General features: G+C 40.0%; 1 protein-coding gene across 2 annotated transcripts in view; it reads right to left on the bottom strand.

The window, feature by feature from the left end:
- Positions 1-1199: 1199 nt before the first annotated feature.
- LOC131435654 (mucin-2) overlaps positions 1200-17426 on the bottom strand; it is a 124916-nt gene continuing 108689 nt past the window's right edge. For both annotated transcript variants that reach the window (XM_058603770.1, XM_058603771.1), the window contains exons 3-6: positions 13125-13221; positions 12624-12812; positions 12313-12556; positions 1200-7181 (exon numbers count right to left, since the gene is read on the bottom strand). In XM_058603770.1, the coding sequence (XP_058459753.1) occupies positions 2946-7181; positions 12313-12556; positions 12624-12812; positions 13125-13221 (4766 nt within the window). In that variant the 3' untranslated portion in view covers positions 1200-2945. The remainder of the gene's footprint in view (positions 7182-12312; positions 12557-12623; positions 12813-13124; positions 13222-17426) is intronic.

The following is a 17426-nucleotide window of genomic DNA, read 5'->3' as shown; positions in this document are numbered from 1 at the left end:
TCAATACTTTGATCATTTGATAATCCTTTCAAGACAGCCTTGAAGGGTCTGTCTGATTTTATATCATATGAATAAAATTTATGAAGTTTTTCGGACAAATATCGAATAAGACGTTCGTAATCTTCCAATCCATCCACCAAGACTCGACATTCTCCTCTTCGTCCGATTTGAAATGAGACTTTTACTTCCGGGAGAAAAGTAGAAAGCTCAGTACGGAATGCTTTGAAGTCGGAAATCATCACCGTCACTGGTGGCATAGATTGATGTTTCTTCCCAGAACGACAAGCGTCCATTTTGGGAATTTTTGAAGAATTTTCTTCTATGTCGCTACAATCGGATTCAGGAAGAATCTCGTAAATATTGTTAGACGGCATAGGATCAACGGAAGGGAAATCCGTCCGTTGTCTTTTATTTTTACATTCAGATTCTATAAGATCGTGAATGTTATTAGAAAAATGTTGAATAACGGATTGTGATTTATTCCGTATTGAATTATTTTTAGCCTTAGGCTTGTTGCCTTTCCGGTTGGACGCAGGCATTTTTGAAATTAATGAAATTTTAAATTAAATTAACTAGGCTAAATTAGTCTTCGATTAGACTCCTAGCTAGCCTTAAAAAAGGCTGATTAATTTCTTAGTCACTCTAATATCACTCTTTGTATCACTTAGTCACTCTAATATCACTCTTTGTATCACTTAGTTAGTGATTCAGGTAGCCTTGAAAAAGACTGAAGCCTTGAATCAATGAAACTCTAGGTAGCCAGAAAAAAAAAATTCCAGGAGCCAAGAGCTATACGCGTGCGGTGCGAACGACTGTTCAACACCGACTGTTTGCATAATTCATACAATTGATTAACTAATTGATATTCGGAAGTGTTAAGGAACATGTCAGTTGTTTTCGTATTCACGACATCCAGTTATGTCTCTGACATTACCCACCCACCTTTTTTGAATATTATTGGGATTTTGCGGTAAAATAAGCTGATGAGCAATAATTTCGTGTTCTCTCTTTCTTTAGTAGCAATAATTTAGCGCTCACTCTTTACTCAGACAGCCTGTAAATCAGCCTGTGATTTTTTTCACATTTTTTAATTGAATGTTTGTCTTTTTCGCACGGTTCTGTGGGATGATTGTTGACTTGAGAAATGCGAATTCCTTATTGTGGCATTGTGATATCTGACGAATTGATAATATTTACGGTTTACTTTTTAATAATGATTATCATTTTTATTATTTTCTCTACAGTGGTTGTTTTTTAGTTATTATTGCACTAGATACATAAATACCATTCGCTAAAACAAACATTACATAATTCCAACTTATTGTTCTCATCATCCGACGGTCCTAAACATGTTCGATTGAACAGCAAAAATTTTAGTTTCTTTCAGTTTTTTAATTTGGTACATAAAAATTGATTGTATGAATGTAGGAATAAACATTTTAATACAAATCAGCAGTGTCCTACGAAGGTGTGTTACACAGAGTCACTCATACAATCGAATCTACAGTAATATCAGTACAGTGTGAACGAGGTTGGTTGAAACGAAGTCCGCTAGTAAAAAAAACACTATAATTGAAATTTAATTCACCATCATCCACATTCGAATCGCTGAATGAGTGAATCCACGGCTCGACTCTGGCCGGCAATTCATAGATTTTCTGGCTCTTATGGTTCGTTTTCTACTTCAAGCCTTAATTTATCTTCATTATATTTGCTTCAATCATCATCATCATCATCATCATCATTGACCATCATAATTTCTCATTCATCGTCTCACGATGACTGTGGGTGGGACGATTGCGGTTGAGCCCGCAGCAGAAGGTAGAAGGAGCAAGGGTGGGGAGAAAAAATCAAAAGAGTACCGAGAATGAAATATCATTATTTCCAGAAAAGCTATGCTCATTCTGACGAATTGAAAAGATTTCTCTCGTTCTAACGCCGGAGCTGTTCGTATTTCTTCCGCTATCTGGTCATATTTCTCATGGAGCAGTTATTTTCTCATTCAACTGGAGCTGGGATTGTGTATTTGGGGATAGTAGTAGCAGTAGTGGTAGTCGTAGTAGTAGTAGTAGTAGTAGTAGTAGTAGTAGTAGTGTATATGGGGGTCGCTACTATTGCACAACATCAAATATACAGGAATACAGGGAAGAGAGGGAGTGGTGCTTATACTCAGGTTTATTGCTGATATTGATGGAGACATACACTATTTAGGGAGAGGCTGCTTTACAGTAGAATAGTACGGTTGTGCTCACACTAAATATATACGCGTAAGTTCATTTTTAATTACCTTCACTAAGAATGACTTTTCACTGTTGAACGGTATTAGACTAATGCTGTCTAGGAATATCTCAATATACATATTTATGCCGGTCGAAAAGATTTCTTCCAATATCCCAATGCTTAGTTTTTAAAGAAATTTACAATTTCTGCAAATTATTCTACTATACCACAAAAATAAATACTCTTAATCAAGCATAGCCGTTAAACTTAAATAACCTATTCGGTAAGAGACAGAACAAATTGAAGTGTCCAATATCAATGTGATTTGTTATTTATATGCTAAACAATTATTGTGCTGTCCATGGTTTGCCATTTCTCTCGACCAGCGTGTGGTCGCTTCATTGATTTGAAGTTTTTTTTTTATTATTTACATTTTTAAACACCGGAAAATAAGCCAAATTAAATCCGGCGTTCGTTTCGTGTCAAACGATCGGCAACGGTTTGACACATGTCATCCGACTGGTGACTTTATACAGACTCTGCATTTTACCATGTTTTCTGACACTTGCAAACGGTTCAACGACACAGCCGTCAATCATTGCGGCCTACTACGGTTGTGTTTTGTCTTGTTCTTGACAATAGATGAACATCTCTTCACGACATCCAACATTTGATAAGGTCGCGGTTTACCGGGAACCAACCGAACCGGCGCTGTATTTCGCGTGTTAAACAACATTTACACCATTTTTTCCGATGCCGGTGCCGCCACTGGTGGTAGTTGCGTTCCCGTTGCTGCTGTGGTTACCGTTGGACACACTAGCCGCCGCCACCACCGTCGTCGACGTCGTCGTTGCCGTGGCAGCAGCCGCTTTCAACCCAGCCGCTACTTTCTCGATGGTCTTTTTGCCACCGTTTGTACTGTTGTTGTTGTTATTGTTATTATTATTGCTACTACCACTGGTAGAGCTAACGTTATCGTTTTTGTTATTGTTGTTGTTGTTGTTGTTGATGGAGTTGCTGCTGCTGTTTCCATTCAAATTGGCACTTGCACTCGATACGCTGCTAGTAGTGGTGCTGACCGAATTGGTATGGGTTTTACCGAACGTTCCGATGGAGGAAAATGTATCGGCTGTGCTGCCGATGCCGTTATTATTCACACTTGATTTCTGTCCCGCCGTATTTACGTTGTTTAATTTCATGTTTAGGTTCATGACTCTGGTGGCTGGCGAAGTGGTCGTGAGCGATGTTATCGGACTGCTATTGGACGCCAGCGAGAAGGATGCTGACGACGTTGAAGTCAGAAGACCGGAAGAGCTGCTTATCGCAGCAGTCGTTTGATTACGAAACGCTAAAGCCGATGGGTTCGGAATGTTTCGCACCGATGGATTCGGTTGACGGACTGCGGCATTTCGATTGCGATTGATCTCCGTCAGTTTGGGCATCGGTATCGATTTTACCGTCGTTGTCGTGGTCGGGGTGGCGGAACTGTAGGTCAGCCCTAGCTTCGGCATGTTGCTGCTGTTGCTGCTAGTGCTACTGATGGCATATCCAATCATGTCGGCGGGGAGTTTCAGTCCCGGGATGCCTGCCGATTGAAATTTTGCCATCACACCTGAACCGGCCTTAATCATAGATGCTGCCGATGTTTGAATTAGTGAATTGATTAGCTCTAATCGATTGCTATCAATTTCAACCTTTCCGTCCGAAGTCGTTTTGTTCTGTGCCTCCGGACGTCTGTCACCGGTGGGAGCCTTCGTCGCTCTCGGCTTAGGCTCATTGCCGTTCAGTTTAGAAGTTAGGCTGTCACTGCTTTCGAGAATAATTAAATCGTCGTTGGCACGTGTCGTTAAGTCCAGGGCTCCACTGGTGTCCTGACTGGAGGCGGTGCTGGTGGTGAGATTTTTCGAACTGTTGGTACCGGTGCTGGTGACTTGAAAAACGGAAGGGGAAATCGGCGAGGTCGGTTGTTCGGGCAGGGAAACGGATTTTTTAATTTTAATCAGCGGAATTGTGGGCGGTGGAGGTCTGGTGGTTTTCGGGGTGAGGTTGGATTTCGATGCTGTTGCGTTCGCAACTGACACTTGATTAGGTTTGTCGGCTACGGGTGCTGTGGATGGTATTCGAACAATTTCCAGTGCAGGACGATTGTCCACGGGTGGAGGTTGTGGCGTTATATCGGTCATTTTGGTGACACTAATTGAGGAAGGAGGTAGTAATAGACTCGGGACAGACTTTTTCGGATTTACTTCTTTCGTGTAGGTCGAACTGATGGGTGATTTGTAAGGTACATCGTTGGCTGAGGTTGGCATGTTTGGGTTGCCGTTCCTTGCTAGGCTAGCACCCTTTACGAAATTGAACATCGGTGCATAGATCGGTTTTTTCATCAGACGATTCTGAGCATTTAGTTCCATTAGGTCCACGCGGGGTGTTTTTGGTGGAATGTTGTAAGTCGAGCCACTGTCCACGCTGGTGGATCGTTTAAACGCAGCATTGGCACTTCTTGGTTGGTACACACTGTTTGCACTGTACGCCTGTTGCGGTAGGATCCTCTTTTGGACACTTTGTAAGGCCAAAGGCGGATAGTTTGGTGTGTGCCGAGGACTGAATACCGCCGGCTGATTACTGGTTCGCTGCTGTGACCGAGGAATGCTATTATTGGTCGGGCCCGTCCGGTTATTGACAGTTGACGGTATCATTGTGGGAGGTTTCATCGTAAGTCCTGCTGGGCCAGCTTTACTCGGAACCAGCGAAGGCATAGTTGATTTGGAAGGCAGACCATTACCCGGCTCCAACCGACCGGTGGAAACAATTTGTACGTCATTATCACTGTCAATGAAGCCCGTTTTCGCTTGCACACTTTCGATGATACTGTCGATGGTGGATGAACTTTCCGTTAGGCTTTTGTCGAGACTTGGAATGTAGACCATCGGTTTGTGACGGATGGCCCTCATTTCATTAATTTTTGCCTTTGTGGAACCATCCGATCCCCCAATGGATGGAAGCTTGGGCAACTCGTTCACCCGGGTTGCGATTGTGGTCGGCTTTTCGACATTGGCAACACTTTTTTTCGTTCCAACACCACTCATCGGTGCTGGCAGAGCACCGAATGTCGGTGACTCAATAATTTTCACGTCATCATCATCATCACCCTTGGTAATGTCAATCACCTTTGAACTGTCTTCTTTCGGCAAAGGCACCGGTGTGTCGATAGTGCTAGCTACTACTGCTGCTGCTGCTGCTGATGTTTTTGTTGATGGCGAAGATGACGGCACCGGTTGGGGCAACGATGGGCCAACTTCCGCATTTTGTTTCGTCGGTTCCTTTGGTGTGATTTCCTCGCTTGGTTTACGATCGTGTTTCGATGGTTTTTCGGTGAATTTAACCTTCATTTTCAAACTCTCGTCGTGCTGGGAGGAAATTTCGGCATGTAATTTTCTTCGCTTGCTGCCGGCTTCTTTGGAATGTTTAGCCTTTTTGCGCTTTCGGTGAAACGACGCGGGATCCGGTGAATAAGTACTCGAGTTCTTTTTCTTCTTTTTGCCGTCGCCTTCGTCGATTTTTCGAACCGGTTTCAATCCAATTGTTTTGGCATACTCCTCAATGTCAATCTTTTGGGCATCCACCGGTTTGGCACCGTCGTCGGACCGGGACCACTGGGGCGACTTGTCCGAGGTGGACGATGATGTCGTGGGCGATGTCGCCGCCGACGAGGACGTAGATGAGGAGTGTGCCGATTTCGGGGACTTTTCAAAGTCCGCTTTCGGAATGGAGATTTTGGTTTTCAGACTAGGTAGCTCTATTTTCAACTTAGGAACTTCGGGTTTATGATTCGCTTCGACAGCGGCTGCAAGCGGCGAAACAACCGTTTGCTTCTTTAAATTTACATAGCACTTCAGCTCAGATGACTTTTCACTTCTCTCGGTGGCGGTGCCATTGCCGGTGCCCGTTGCCGTTATCGCCAGCAGAGCCAGGTTACTTTCGTTCCGTTGTGGAGAAGATTTTGATTTTTCATGCTTGGTTTTTGTCTCACCCGCCAGTCCGGTGCCGTTGATTTCACTCGCTTTGTTTCGACTATTGTCTTCGGTAATCTTTTTTCCGCTAGAATCACTTACATAGTTATAGTCATTATTTATTTTGTTATGTTTTCTAGTGTTCTGTGAGTCGGACTTTTTCGAGTCATCGCCCGGAACGGCACTATTCTTACCGCTTCCATTAGCGGACGCAGCTTTGGACGACGAACTCACCGAGTATGACGACACCGTTTCGTAGCTACTGTATCGGATATCGTTGCTCCGCAGCCGCTTGAAATCACAGGAGCTGATCGACGCAGACGGACTAATTTGCTTAGGGGATTTGCTTGACTTTGCATCACTTTTCGAATAAATAACTTTCGCGTCCTTTTTGTCACTTGTTTTCTTCGACACTAACACTAGCTTCAATGTTTCTTTTTCTTTTTTCTCACTGTTCCCTTTATCTGCTTTGCTTGTTTTGGTTATTATCAATTTGTTATCATATTTGCTTTCCACTGACATGTAACAACTTGACTCCTGTTCTGCCGCTGCTGATAACCTTGCGCCCCTCGTAGCACCGCAAACACCGACAACATGTGTATCAGTCGCGCCGCCGGTGCCTGCTTTGATCCGACCTTCACACGAGTCGATACTGGCAACACGGCCACTTGTTTCGCTACCGTTGCCACTACCCTTTGCCGGTGGGGACGATGGGGACGACAGCGGTTCGGCGTTTCCCGTACTTTCGCTAAGGTTGACATCGTTGCTGCTGTTGTTGTTTGTGTCGTTGCTGCCGCTTTTATTATTAGCATCGCGTTCCCCGCCCGCCCCACCGCTATTGTTGTTTTCATTGCTATTTTTATCGCTTCCCACATTGTACGTTGTGGTGGTTGCCGTCGGTTTTGCGGTCGGCCGGATAAATATTCGATAGAACAGTCGCATCCAGGAAACCTGTTGAAGAGAGAGAGAGAAACATTGGAGAGATGAGCGTTGGAGGGTTTGGAACAGCGTTTAGTAAGCTTGTTTTTACAATTCTGACCAGGTGACGGAAAATTGCTAATACTGTTTTTATTGCTTTTTAAAAGAAAAGGCAGTTTGGCTTTTTTTTTTGCTGACAACCCCAGCGATTTACTAATGCTCAGTTCAGCTCCCAGTTTCCCAGTTCCCTTGCTGCTTGCTGCTAATGGCTCCGTACCTTGTGGCATTTGGTTCGGTGGATAATAAAGAGTGACTGCCGTAAATCGCAGTCCACAGCCAAATTGGTGGCGCTGTTGCCGAGCCGAGAAGTGGTGGAACGAAAATAATTAATAGTAATTATGTTGAAAGATTGCAGTGATAAAGTACCTCCGAGTACGGTGTCAAGAACGAGTGGGTGGGGCGGTAAGGATGGAAACGGTGGAGTGATTAGCGAAACGTACAAGTGTGCGCGAGGGCAAAAACGAAGATTGCGAAAAAACACGATAAACGTTTCACTACAAGCTCTAGAGAGGGAAAACAGTCCTTGGAGGAAGCTCGCACTTAGGCGGTACGATGTGCCTCTTGTAAAAATGAGCGGATTCGGTTTGCAGGCAACAGAATACAAAAGTTTTTGTCTCAGGATTTACCTCAACAATTACTGTCTATGCTGTGTAACTCATCATAATTACTACGGTTGGAAATGAAGATAATTGAGAATATTCTAAATAGGAATTTAATTATTGAAATCAATTTTGTCTGTGAAGTTATATTTAATATTCATGAGCCGCGTTCAAGCTTTCTAATTGATTTCCGTTTGTTTGAATTAGAATCACCCTCCTTTTGCACATAGTCACTTAAAATACCTACATTCAATTCAGTCTCTACAATTGTTTCACTGGTGAAAGTATCAACTGTAAAATTGAGTCTAGTAATAAGATACTAACATGTTGCAAAAGACGGCGCCATCAGTAAATGTTGAACCGGAATGACAGATTGCGTGTGTCGATTTTAGAGCAATGATGATGCAATATTAATTCTCTAAGGATCATCATATTTGTGCATTTTCGGTATTGCGAGTTTTTTCTTTTGAGAGAAAGTAGAACACGCTTCAGGCGACGAGTATACACAGATAAAAATATTTTGTGATTTTACATTTATTTTCCTGCACATATTTGGAGCAGGCAATTGAATGGAAATTTACATTACAAAAAGAAGCGGTTTGTGAATATACAGTCTTGTTCAATGAAAAATTAAATGAATTTTAATGTAATTTTACATCAATCATGGTTTTAAATCAGATTTTCGTTTCAACTGATGTCTATTTCATAGTACTATCGGTTTACATGTCGTGTAGGTTTCATCTTTTCTTTCTGTGTAGCGTGATGGGTAAGTCGATACTATTCACGCAGCCCGTTTGGGTTCGTTTCCCAACCCCGCACATAGGGTCTGAAAGTTTTTCTGGATCGAAGAGGTGAATGACCTTAAGGTTAAAATCTAACATTTATGAAGAGACACATCATGAGTGCTTCAAATACCAAGTAACTGTGTAATGATATCACGTTTTAATAATCCCAAGTAGCACATGTAACTGTTCATAAAAAATTAAAATAAAACAGATGCTGCATAATGGTCGCATGACAAACACGACGAAACAAGTCGTATTATGATGGTGACAATGGAGTCAAAATAATGTTACGAAATGACATCTCATCATACTAAGTTACAATAAGTTCCAATGTAACTTTTCGGTAATCTAACTCTCACGACGTGCTCGCATTGACTGTTTTTAGTCGCCAACTGGTCACCGCAACAAAATGCGACCGTGAAAAAGTGACACACTATTAGACAAAGTTAAGTAATGATTTCATATCGGTTACCGTATTCATTGTGATGCAACAATTACAGTGTCGGTTGAAAGCTTCCGTACATTATCCAGGACAATAATATTAAATCAATAAGTAGAATAAGCAGAAAATTCCTTCAGTTTAAAAAATTGGCTAAAGCTAAATCTGCGCTTATACGCAAATTTTTTGCCGGTACATGCGCGAAGCAAGCTTGTTTCGTTTTGGGAAGTACATTCGCACTACCAGAGAGAATATTCCTGCACTTTGTCACGGCTGTGTATGCATGGAAAAACTTATGCCAATGGCTACCATTATGACCAGGGAATGAAATATTCATTAAATTTGAAAAAAGTGGTCAACTGTTTTAACTTTGGTATATGAAAAACCAATATAAAACACAAAAAAGTTCTAACTGAACACATTTCGACTTTTTAGCAGTAAATTTCATATGACAGGAATAAAAATATGAATATTATTTTGTATGTTGATGTTTTGAAACCCAAAATATTGAAGGCGCGCACATTTTCAATAAGTACAATGATCAACTTCACCATAAATATCGAATGGCACTTAGATTTTGAGTAGATATAGTGAGTTTAAAGAATATTGAATTCTATTTTTTATGCCAATTTTTGGTCGTAAATGTTGGGAAAAACATCAACAAATTATAACTTGACACAAACTTGTATGTTCTGTTTCATTGTGACTGATGTGCGCGCTAAATCAAATCAAATATACTTTACTGAGAAGTTGTTTGGCAACCCTTGGTAAGTCGCACAAGCTCCGCCTCTTACGCTTTTCAGGTTACATAGCAGTTATAATGCACGTTGCAAAGTCTTCAACTTGTTCCATGAATTTGTGTCACATAAGTTACTGTCATTGAAGTGTAATAATGTGTGCTACTTGGGATGCCACATGTTTTCCCTTTAAAAGTTGATAAAAAAAACATAGATCAATGCGTCATCACACCTTAATGAATGCTTTTGTGTTTTAATGATTTTGTGTTTTAGTGTTTTAGTGTTTAAGTGTCTTAATGTTTTAGTGTTTTAGGGATTTAGGATTCTAGAGTTTTAGAGTTTTAAGGTTTCAGGGTTTTAGAGTTTTGGGGTTTTAGGGTTTTAGGGTTTTAGGGCTTTAGGGCTTTAGGGTTTTAGGGTTTTAGAGTTTTAGGGTTTTAGGGTTTTAGGGTTTTGGGGTTTTAGGGTTTTAGAGTTTAGGGTTTTAAGATTTTAGAGTTTTAGGGTTTTAGGGTTTTAGAGTAAGAAAGTTTTAGGGTTCAAGTGTTTTTGTGTTTTTGTGTTTTTGTGTTTTTGTGTTTTTGTGTTTTTGTGTTTTTGTGTTTTTGTGTTTTTGTGTTTTTGTGTTTTTGTGTTTTTGTGTTTTTGTGTTTTTGTGTTTTTGTGTTTTTGTGTTTTTGTGTTTTTGTGTTTTTGTGTTTTTGTGTTTTTGTGTTTTTGTGTTTTTGTGTTTTTGTGTTTTTGTGTTTTTGTGTTTTTGTGTTTTTGTGTTTTTGTGTTTTTGTGTTTTTGTGTTTTTGTGTTTTTGTGTTTTTGTGTTTTTGTGTTTTTGTGTTTTTGTGTTTTTGTGTTTTTGTGTTTTTGTGTTTTTGTGTTTTTGTGTTTTTGTGTTTTTGTGTTTTTGTGTTTTGGTGTTTTGGTGTTTTTGTGTTTTTGTGTTTTTGTGTTTTTGTGTTTTTGTGTTTTTGTGTTTTTGTGTTTTTGTGTTTTTGTGTTTTTGTGTTTTTGTGTTTTTGTGTTTTTGTGTTTTTGTGTTTTTGTGTTTTTGTGTTTTTGTGTTTTTGTGTTTTTGTGTTTTTGTGTTTTTGTGTTTTTGTGTTTTTGTGTTTTTGTGTTTTTGTGGTTTGAGTTTTAGGGTTTTAGGGTTTTGGAGTAAGAAAGTTTTAGGGTTCAAGTGTTTTTGTGGTTTTATGTTTTTATGTTTTTGTTTTTGTGTTTTTGTGTTTTTGAGTTTTTGTGTTTTTGTGTTTTTGTGTTTTTGAGTTTCTGTGTTTCTGTGTTTCTGTGTTTTTGTGTTTTTGTGTTTTTGTGTTTTTGTGTTTTTGTGTTTTTGTGTTTTTGTGTTTTTGTGTTTTTGTGTTTTTGTGTTTTTGTGTTTTTGTGTTTTTGTGTTTGTATTTGGGTATTTGTGTATTTTGTGTATTTTGTGTATTTTGTGTATTTTGTGTATTTTGTGTATTTTGTGTATTTTGTGTATTTCTTGTATTTTGTGTGTTTTGTGTGTTTTGTGTGTTTTGTGTATTTTGTGTATTTTGTGTATTTTGTGTATTTTGTGTATTTTGTGTATTTTGTGTATTTTGTGTATTTTGTGTATTTTGTGTATTTTGTGTATTTTGTGTATTTTGTGTATTTTGTGTATTTTGTGTATTTTGTGTATTTTGTGTATTTTGTGTATTTTGTGTATTTTGTGTATTTTGTGTATTTTGTGTATTTTGTGTATTTTGTGTATTTTGTGTATTTTGTGTATTTTGTGCATTTTGTCCATTCTCAATCAAATTAGAAGCTGCTTAGCTTAGTAAACTGTATAAGCATTCATGAGCAATTACAACCTCCGAGTCTCACTCATACAGCAAATAAAGGCGACAGTGATAACAATTATAAGTTATAAAATGATCATATAAATTTTTCGTTAGATTAACCCTTAGGGTTGATGATTAAGAAACAAAAAAAAACTGAAAATCTTCATTGGTATGCTTATCCCTCTAAACTTGTGGAGTAATTGTAACTTGTCCTTTATATTTTACATAATTCTTTATACAAGATTGATAGACGTAGCTTCCTTATATTAGAACCTTAAACTTTAACACGATTGATATTTATTGGTGTTAAAGCATTTTAAGTACCACTTTTAATTGCATGCAAGGCCTGTCCAGATATGTCTGTGACATAATGAGCTTGCTATATACACCAAATCAGGCACCAAATGTAGGTACCGAATGTTTCAAATATTTCTACAACAAAACAATGCGCATATCCAACGCATTCCCGAAATCATAAATTAATTTTTTTCTGTTCTTATACTAACTATTCATTAGATGTGTTGCTGTTCGGATATTGAAAATCCACATATGTTCGCTCCTTCTCAGAACAATCCTGTACAATTTGCGATTATAAAAACCAATTAAAATTGTACAAATAAATAAGCCATCAAACTTGCGTAATAACCGTGCAGCCGAGAATGGTAGGCACCGACCTTGGTCCCATTCGAGTGCCACCGCACCGAGTGCCCATCCGGGCACGCACATACAATCATTAATCACTCACCCGCTTGTAGTCATAACAGTAGGCCACATCCATCAGGGTGAACTCGTGCGGCAGAATTTCGTCCTCGTAGATAATATCCATCTGGATCCGTCCGTTGCCCAGTTGCAGCCCGTTCTTGGTGAGGATGAACTTGTACAGATGGTGAATGGTGACGGCGGCTGGACAGTGCAGGTAAGTGATGGGTAAAGTCGTCGATTTCGGATCATAATCAGCTATCGAGTCATGATGGTACTGCAGCGATAGGCTGTCGGTGCAAAAGGAAATGAAATTAGTTTCAACTACCCACGATTTCCGTGCCGAGCAGCACATACCTGATTAATTCATCCGGTGAGAAAAAGTTCTGATCGTCCAGGTAGTTGGAGTCCGGTGGCTTTTGGTTGTTGGTCGCTGGCTCGTCTCGGGGCTGCTGGTCGCTGTAGAACCTAGCCATTCTTTGGTTTTCTGATTTGTACAGCCCCGGAACCAGCTTGTACACCAGAGATTTCAGTATCCGATCCGGCCTGGTGTAGGGAATGAGACGGTGTGAGTTATAAAATGAATTAAAAACAGTCGCTGCCCGCCGGCAACGAAAGCGGGAGAAACAGCGAGAGATTGAATATTAATTCTGAAGTGCTCAAATATTCATCATTTTGACAGTTGTTAAAAAGCGAGCTCGCTGCTTCCACCCTCCGGGAAGAGGAGCCACGTCGGTCATGTCGGTGATGCGACGACGAGAATGAATATATCATCCCGACCAGTGCCGTCGGCGGAACCGAGCTCTCCTTTTTCCGGGTGGCAAATTTAACAGCGCAAAAGTCAAGTGTTGAAATTACCTTAAATTAGCCACCGTAATGGTTTTGTTGTTGTACGACTTGCATTTGGGACAGTATTTATTGCTTTCCAAATATCGCACGATGCAGGATCGGCAAACTGTGGAAGAAACGAGAAAGCAAAATTAGCATGTTTGTATTTAGCTTCGTATGAGGGGTCCAGAGAGACAGAGAGAGAGAGAGAAAACAGAAAAAAATGGCATAGGATTAGCATATGGTGTCGCGGTAGGCTATGCCAGACAGACCCCGAAAAAAATGGGCGAGTAAAAACTGCTGGCAATGGCGACAAAAAGAATGAATGGGAAAACCGTTCCACTGCAGCCTGCACCAGACGCGGTGGCATCCGGTTCCCGGTTGGCAGTGACGAATTACTAGGCACGGGTATGTTCCGTTACTTCGTCGAAACTTTCAGCAGAGATGGATTGAGAGGAGAGAAAATTGGAGCAATTTATATTCTATTGATTAAATTAGGCATCAGCAATACTGGATTTAGTTCAACAGACCAGATTGAAAGCATATATTTAGACTTACGGTTATGCAGTAGAAATTTGAGTCAATTTCCGCTGTGCACCTGCCTCAAAGTCAAGTTTTTCTTAAATATTTGTTAGTCTGCAAATTGACTTAAAAATATTTGTAATGTAAACAAACCATACACACTTAGAAAAGTTTACATCTTAATAGATGCACATAAAAGGAGCGTCGCGATTCACTTACTTTCCCAATTTAAATCATGTGAAAATAAGTTATATCATTAACTTCACAGTTAATTTAGCTGAAGCTTACATCGATACAGACGCAAAGTTTTTTTTTACATGTTAGTAGATGTAATATTGTGTCGTCACAGAAGAAATTACGGCATACTTGAGTTTACGTCAAGCGTAAATTTCATTTTTTCTAAGAGTGTAGTTTAACTCATGATTCATTTTCTTAATTTTCTTAATAGCCTAAACGTTTCCATTCGTTTGCTGTTCGACCTCGCTGCCGCTGTTAAATCAATGAAACCTAGCATCGAGTAGGGCGGGCAAACGAGATGGTTACAGGTTTGTATGCAAGAAACCGCCGCTTCTGACGCCTGGTTGGTGGCCAAAGCCACCGGCGTCTCCTTAGAACCTTATTCAAGATACATAAAAGTATACAAACACTTTCGATGGCGAAGAACGTTACCATATTTTCTTTGATATAGATCAAAACCAGTAGTCGAAGCACCCGACAGAGAAACTGATTTTTTAGAGACTTCTAGAGCCAAATACTTCACAATACTACATTGTGTTTACGGTAGTTTTGACATACCGTATTTGAAAATATATGCAATATTTATACTCGTTACGATTTTTTTCTGTTGAATAACAAATTCGGTGAAATAATCCTTTCTGCGTAATGACCACCCCACTCGATGAAACGACTCAATCGGCGAAATGACTTTTGACAAAATGACTTTCGGCGGAACGGCTTTTGTTTATTTGTTTATTTGTTTATTTGGAGCAGGGAAAAGCCCGGTGGAGTTAGTTTCTGTCAAACTTGCTTTTCAACAGGCTTAAAACCTCCTCATCTTTTGCATCAACAGATTACAATCATCCAAATGATACATTTCACTTAAACATAGTATTTCTAAACTAACTAAAACTAAAACTAATTCGATAGTAACCCTAGGAACAATTTCTTGACAACGTTTCGTGATAGATTAAAGTCGAATGAATTGGAACAGTGGTTGAATATTCGGCACATGCTGCAAAAGGCTCGTTATACCCATAATTAGTTCTAGCATAGGGGGTCCTAAGAAAAGAATAGTTTCTAAGATTACGGCGATGGATATCTATTTATAAAAGCTGTAAGAGCTCAGAGCAGTCTATTCTTAATTGGAGGAGATCAGCCACAAAAGTTTACTTGCTGACATCACGACGGACAAATCTAAATCAATCAGTTTGCATCTGGTATGGTAACTTGGAAGGTTCCAAGGGTTTCTCCAAGGACGCCGACGAAGAGCAAATCGAACAAATTTTCGTTGAATTGCATCAATGCGTTGGATATCGTTTTGGTAGTACGGTGACCAGACAACCGAGGCGTATTCGAGCATAGAGCGAACTAAGGCACAATATAATGCTTTCAAGCAATGCACTTCATCGAATTCTTTAGTAATGCGGAAAATGAATCCCAGCAGCTTGGAGGCTTTGGAGATAGTATACTCAATGTGTTCCTTGAAATTTAACTTAAAGTCCAGGAGGACATCAAGGTCCTTCACAGACGATGTACTTTCCAGAACAATTTGTGAAATATTATAGTCGAAACTGACTATAGACTGTTTGCGACTAAATGAGATGACGGAGCATTTGGAAGCGTTCAAAACCATTCTGTTGATATTACACCAGTTAGGACTATTCAACTGCTCTTGTAGGAACTCTGCGTCAGCTGTGGATTTGATGACATGAAATAATTTGAAGTCATCGGCAAACGATAATTTCATGCACTTGATCGAAAAATGTAGATCGTTGAGATAAAGTAAAAATATAAACGGTCCAAGGTGACTTCCTTGAGGAAATCCAGAGGTAACGGCGAATGGTAAGGTTGTACAGTCTCCTATTTTCACTATCATTTCGCGACCAGTAAGATATGAATGAAGCCAATTCAGAAATGACCCGTTAAATCTTAGTCTATTTAACTTTGAAATTGTTATGTGATGATCTTGTCGAACGCAGTGGAGAAATCGGTGTAGATAGAATCTACTTGTAGTCGTGATTGTAACGAACGTATGATAAAGGAAGTATAGGATACTAAATTTGTAGACGTCGAACGATTCGGTATGAAACCATGTTGAGTCTCAGATATACAGTTAGAGAAATTATGTGTTATAAAATCCAGAGCTATAATTTCAAACAGCTTGCACAAAGCTGCTATTCCGCGGTAGTTGGATGATGTACACTTGTGTAATAGTGCATATTTCCATTTTTTACTGAGCAATACATTGTAGTCACCACACCACAATTGAGTATGACCAGACACTTTCGAGGCATGCTTTCGATGAGGTTATCGGCGTATTCAGTTGGAAGAGAACACCAAATTTAACGAATTTTCCGAGAGAACTGCTTTAAACTATAAACGAGCTTTCTATCAAGAATATTTGTCATGATGACCCCGGTGATCAGACGGCGGTGACAATTTCCTCCTTCCAGGCGCATCAGAAGTGATTCCAGGTGCGACAGAAGGGTCCTCTCGAAGGGCCCAATTTCATAACTATATTATAAAGTTGCATTCAAGTTCTGCGTGAAAAACTTTTAGAAAACAAATATCTATGCTGAGAAACATTCTCATTTATTTTTCATGGACATTCCTTTGTATGGAATGTATGACAGTGTGTCGAACTATCGTTTCTGTTTCCCAACCAGGCACGCTTTACTCGAACCCACGGCCAATAAATTGGTTCATCCCGAAAAATCGGTTCTACCAATCACAGTTTTTGTACTTCTCCATCCACATTCTGGTGTTTTTCTAAATAGATTGCACTAACAAGAGGATTCGAACTTGCTTCATTTAGAATTGGAACAAACTTTTGTTCATATTGTGGCGCTCCTGGTGGACGGATTTGGAAGTTCTTGGCGTCCACGTGTCGAGAATTTTGTCGGTTTCACGAATGATTTTTGACATTCCGCAAATCGACTGTACTTTGTAAATGATCAACATGGAAGCCGAAAGAAGGGAAAAAAATGTGCGCAGTTTTTTTGGAAAATCCATTGTGGTCTGCATCTAGGCTAGCTAAACAGCTGAAATTGCCCAGAAATACCGTATGGCGCGTTATCAAACGGTATAAGGAAACATTGACGACGATTCGGAAGCCTCAAGCCAATCGTCGGAGTGGAACTGTCGACCGGAAACTGCGTGGTAAGACTTTGAAGACGATTAAGAGGAATCCTAATCTGTCGGACCGTGATTTGGCCAGAAAATTCGGTGCTGCCCATAGTACTGTAAGGAGAACTCGACTCCGGGAAGGAATCAAGTCGTATCGAGCTAGCAAACAGCCAAATCGGACCATAAAACAGAATAGTGTGGTCAAAATTCGTGCTCGGAAACTATATGACCAGGTGCTGACCAAGTTCGACAGGTGTCTTCTGATGGATGATGAAACCTATGTCAAGGCTGACTTCGGGCAAATCCCAGGTCAAACATTTTACTTGGCAACGGCTCCGGGGGATGTTCCAGCCAAATTTGAATTTGTTTTTGCCGACAAATTTGCAAGAAAATGTATGATTTGGCAGGGCATTTGCAGCTGTGGCAATAAAAAAACGATAGTTTTCGTTACAAATAATACAATGA

Source organism: Malaya genurostris, chromosome 3, assembly GCF_030247185.1.
Source record: "Malaya genurostris strain Urasoe2022 chromosome 3, Malgen_1.1, whole genome shotgun sequence".
In the NCBI taxonomy this organism is placed as follows: domain Eukaryota; kingdom Metazoa; phylum Arthropoda; class Insecta; order Diptera; family Culicidae; genus Malaya; species Malaya genurostris.
The sequence above is the reverse complement of the archived record's forward strand: the minus strand, read 5'-3'. Positions and strand labels throughout refer to the sequence as shown.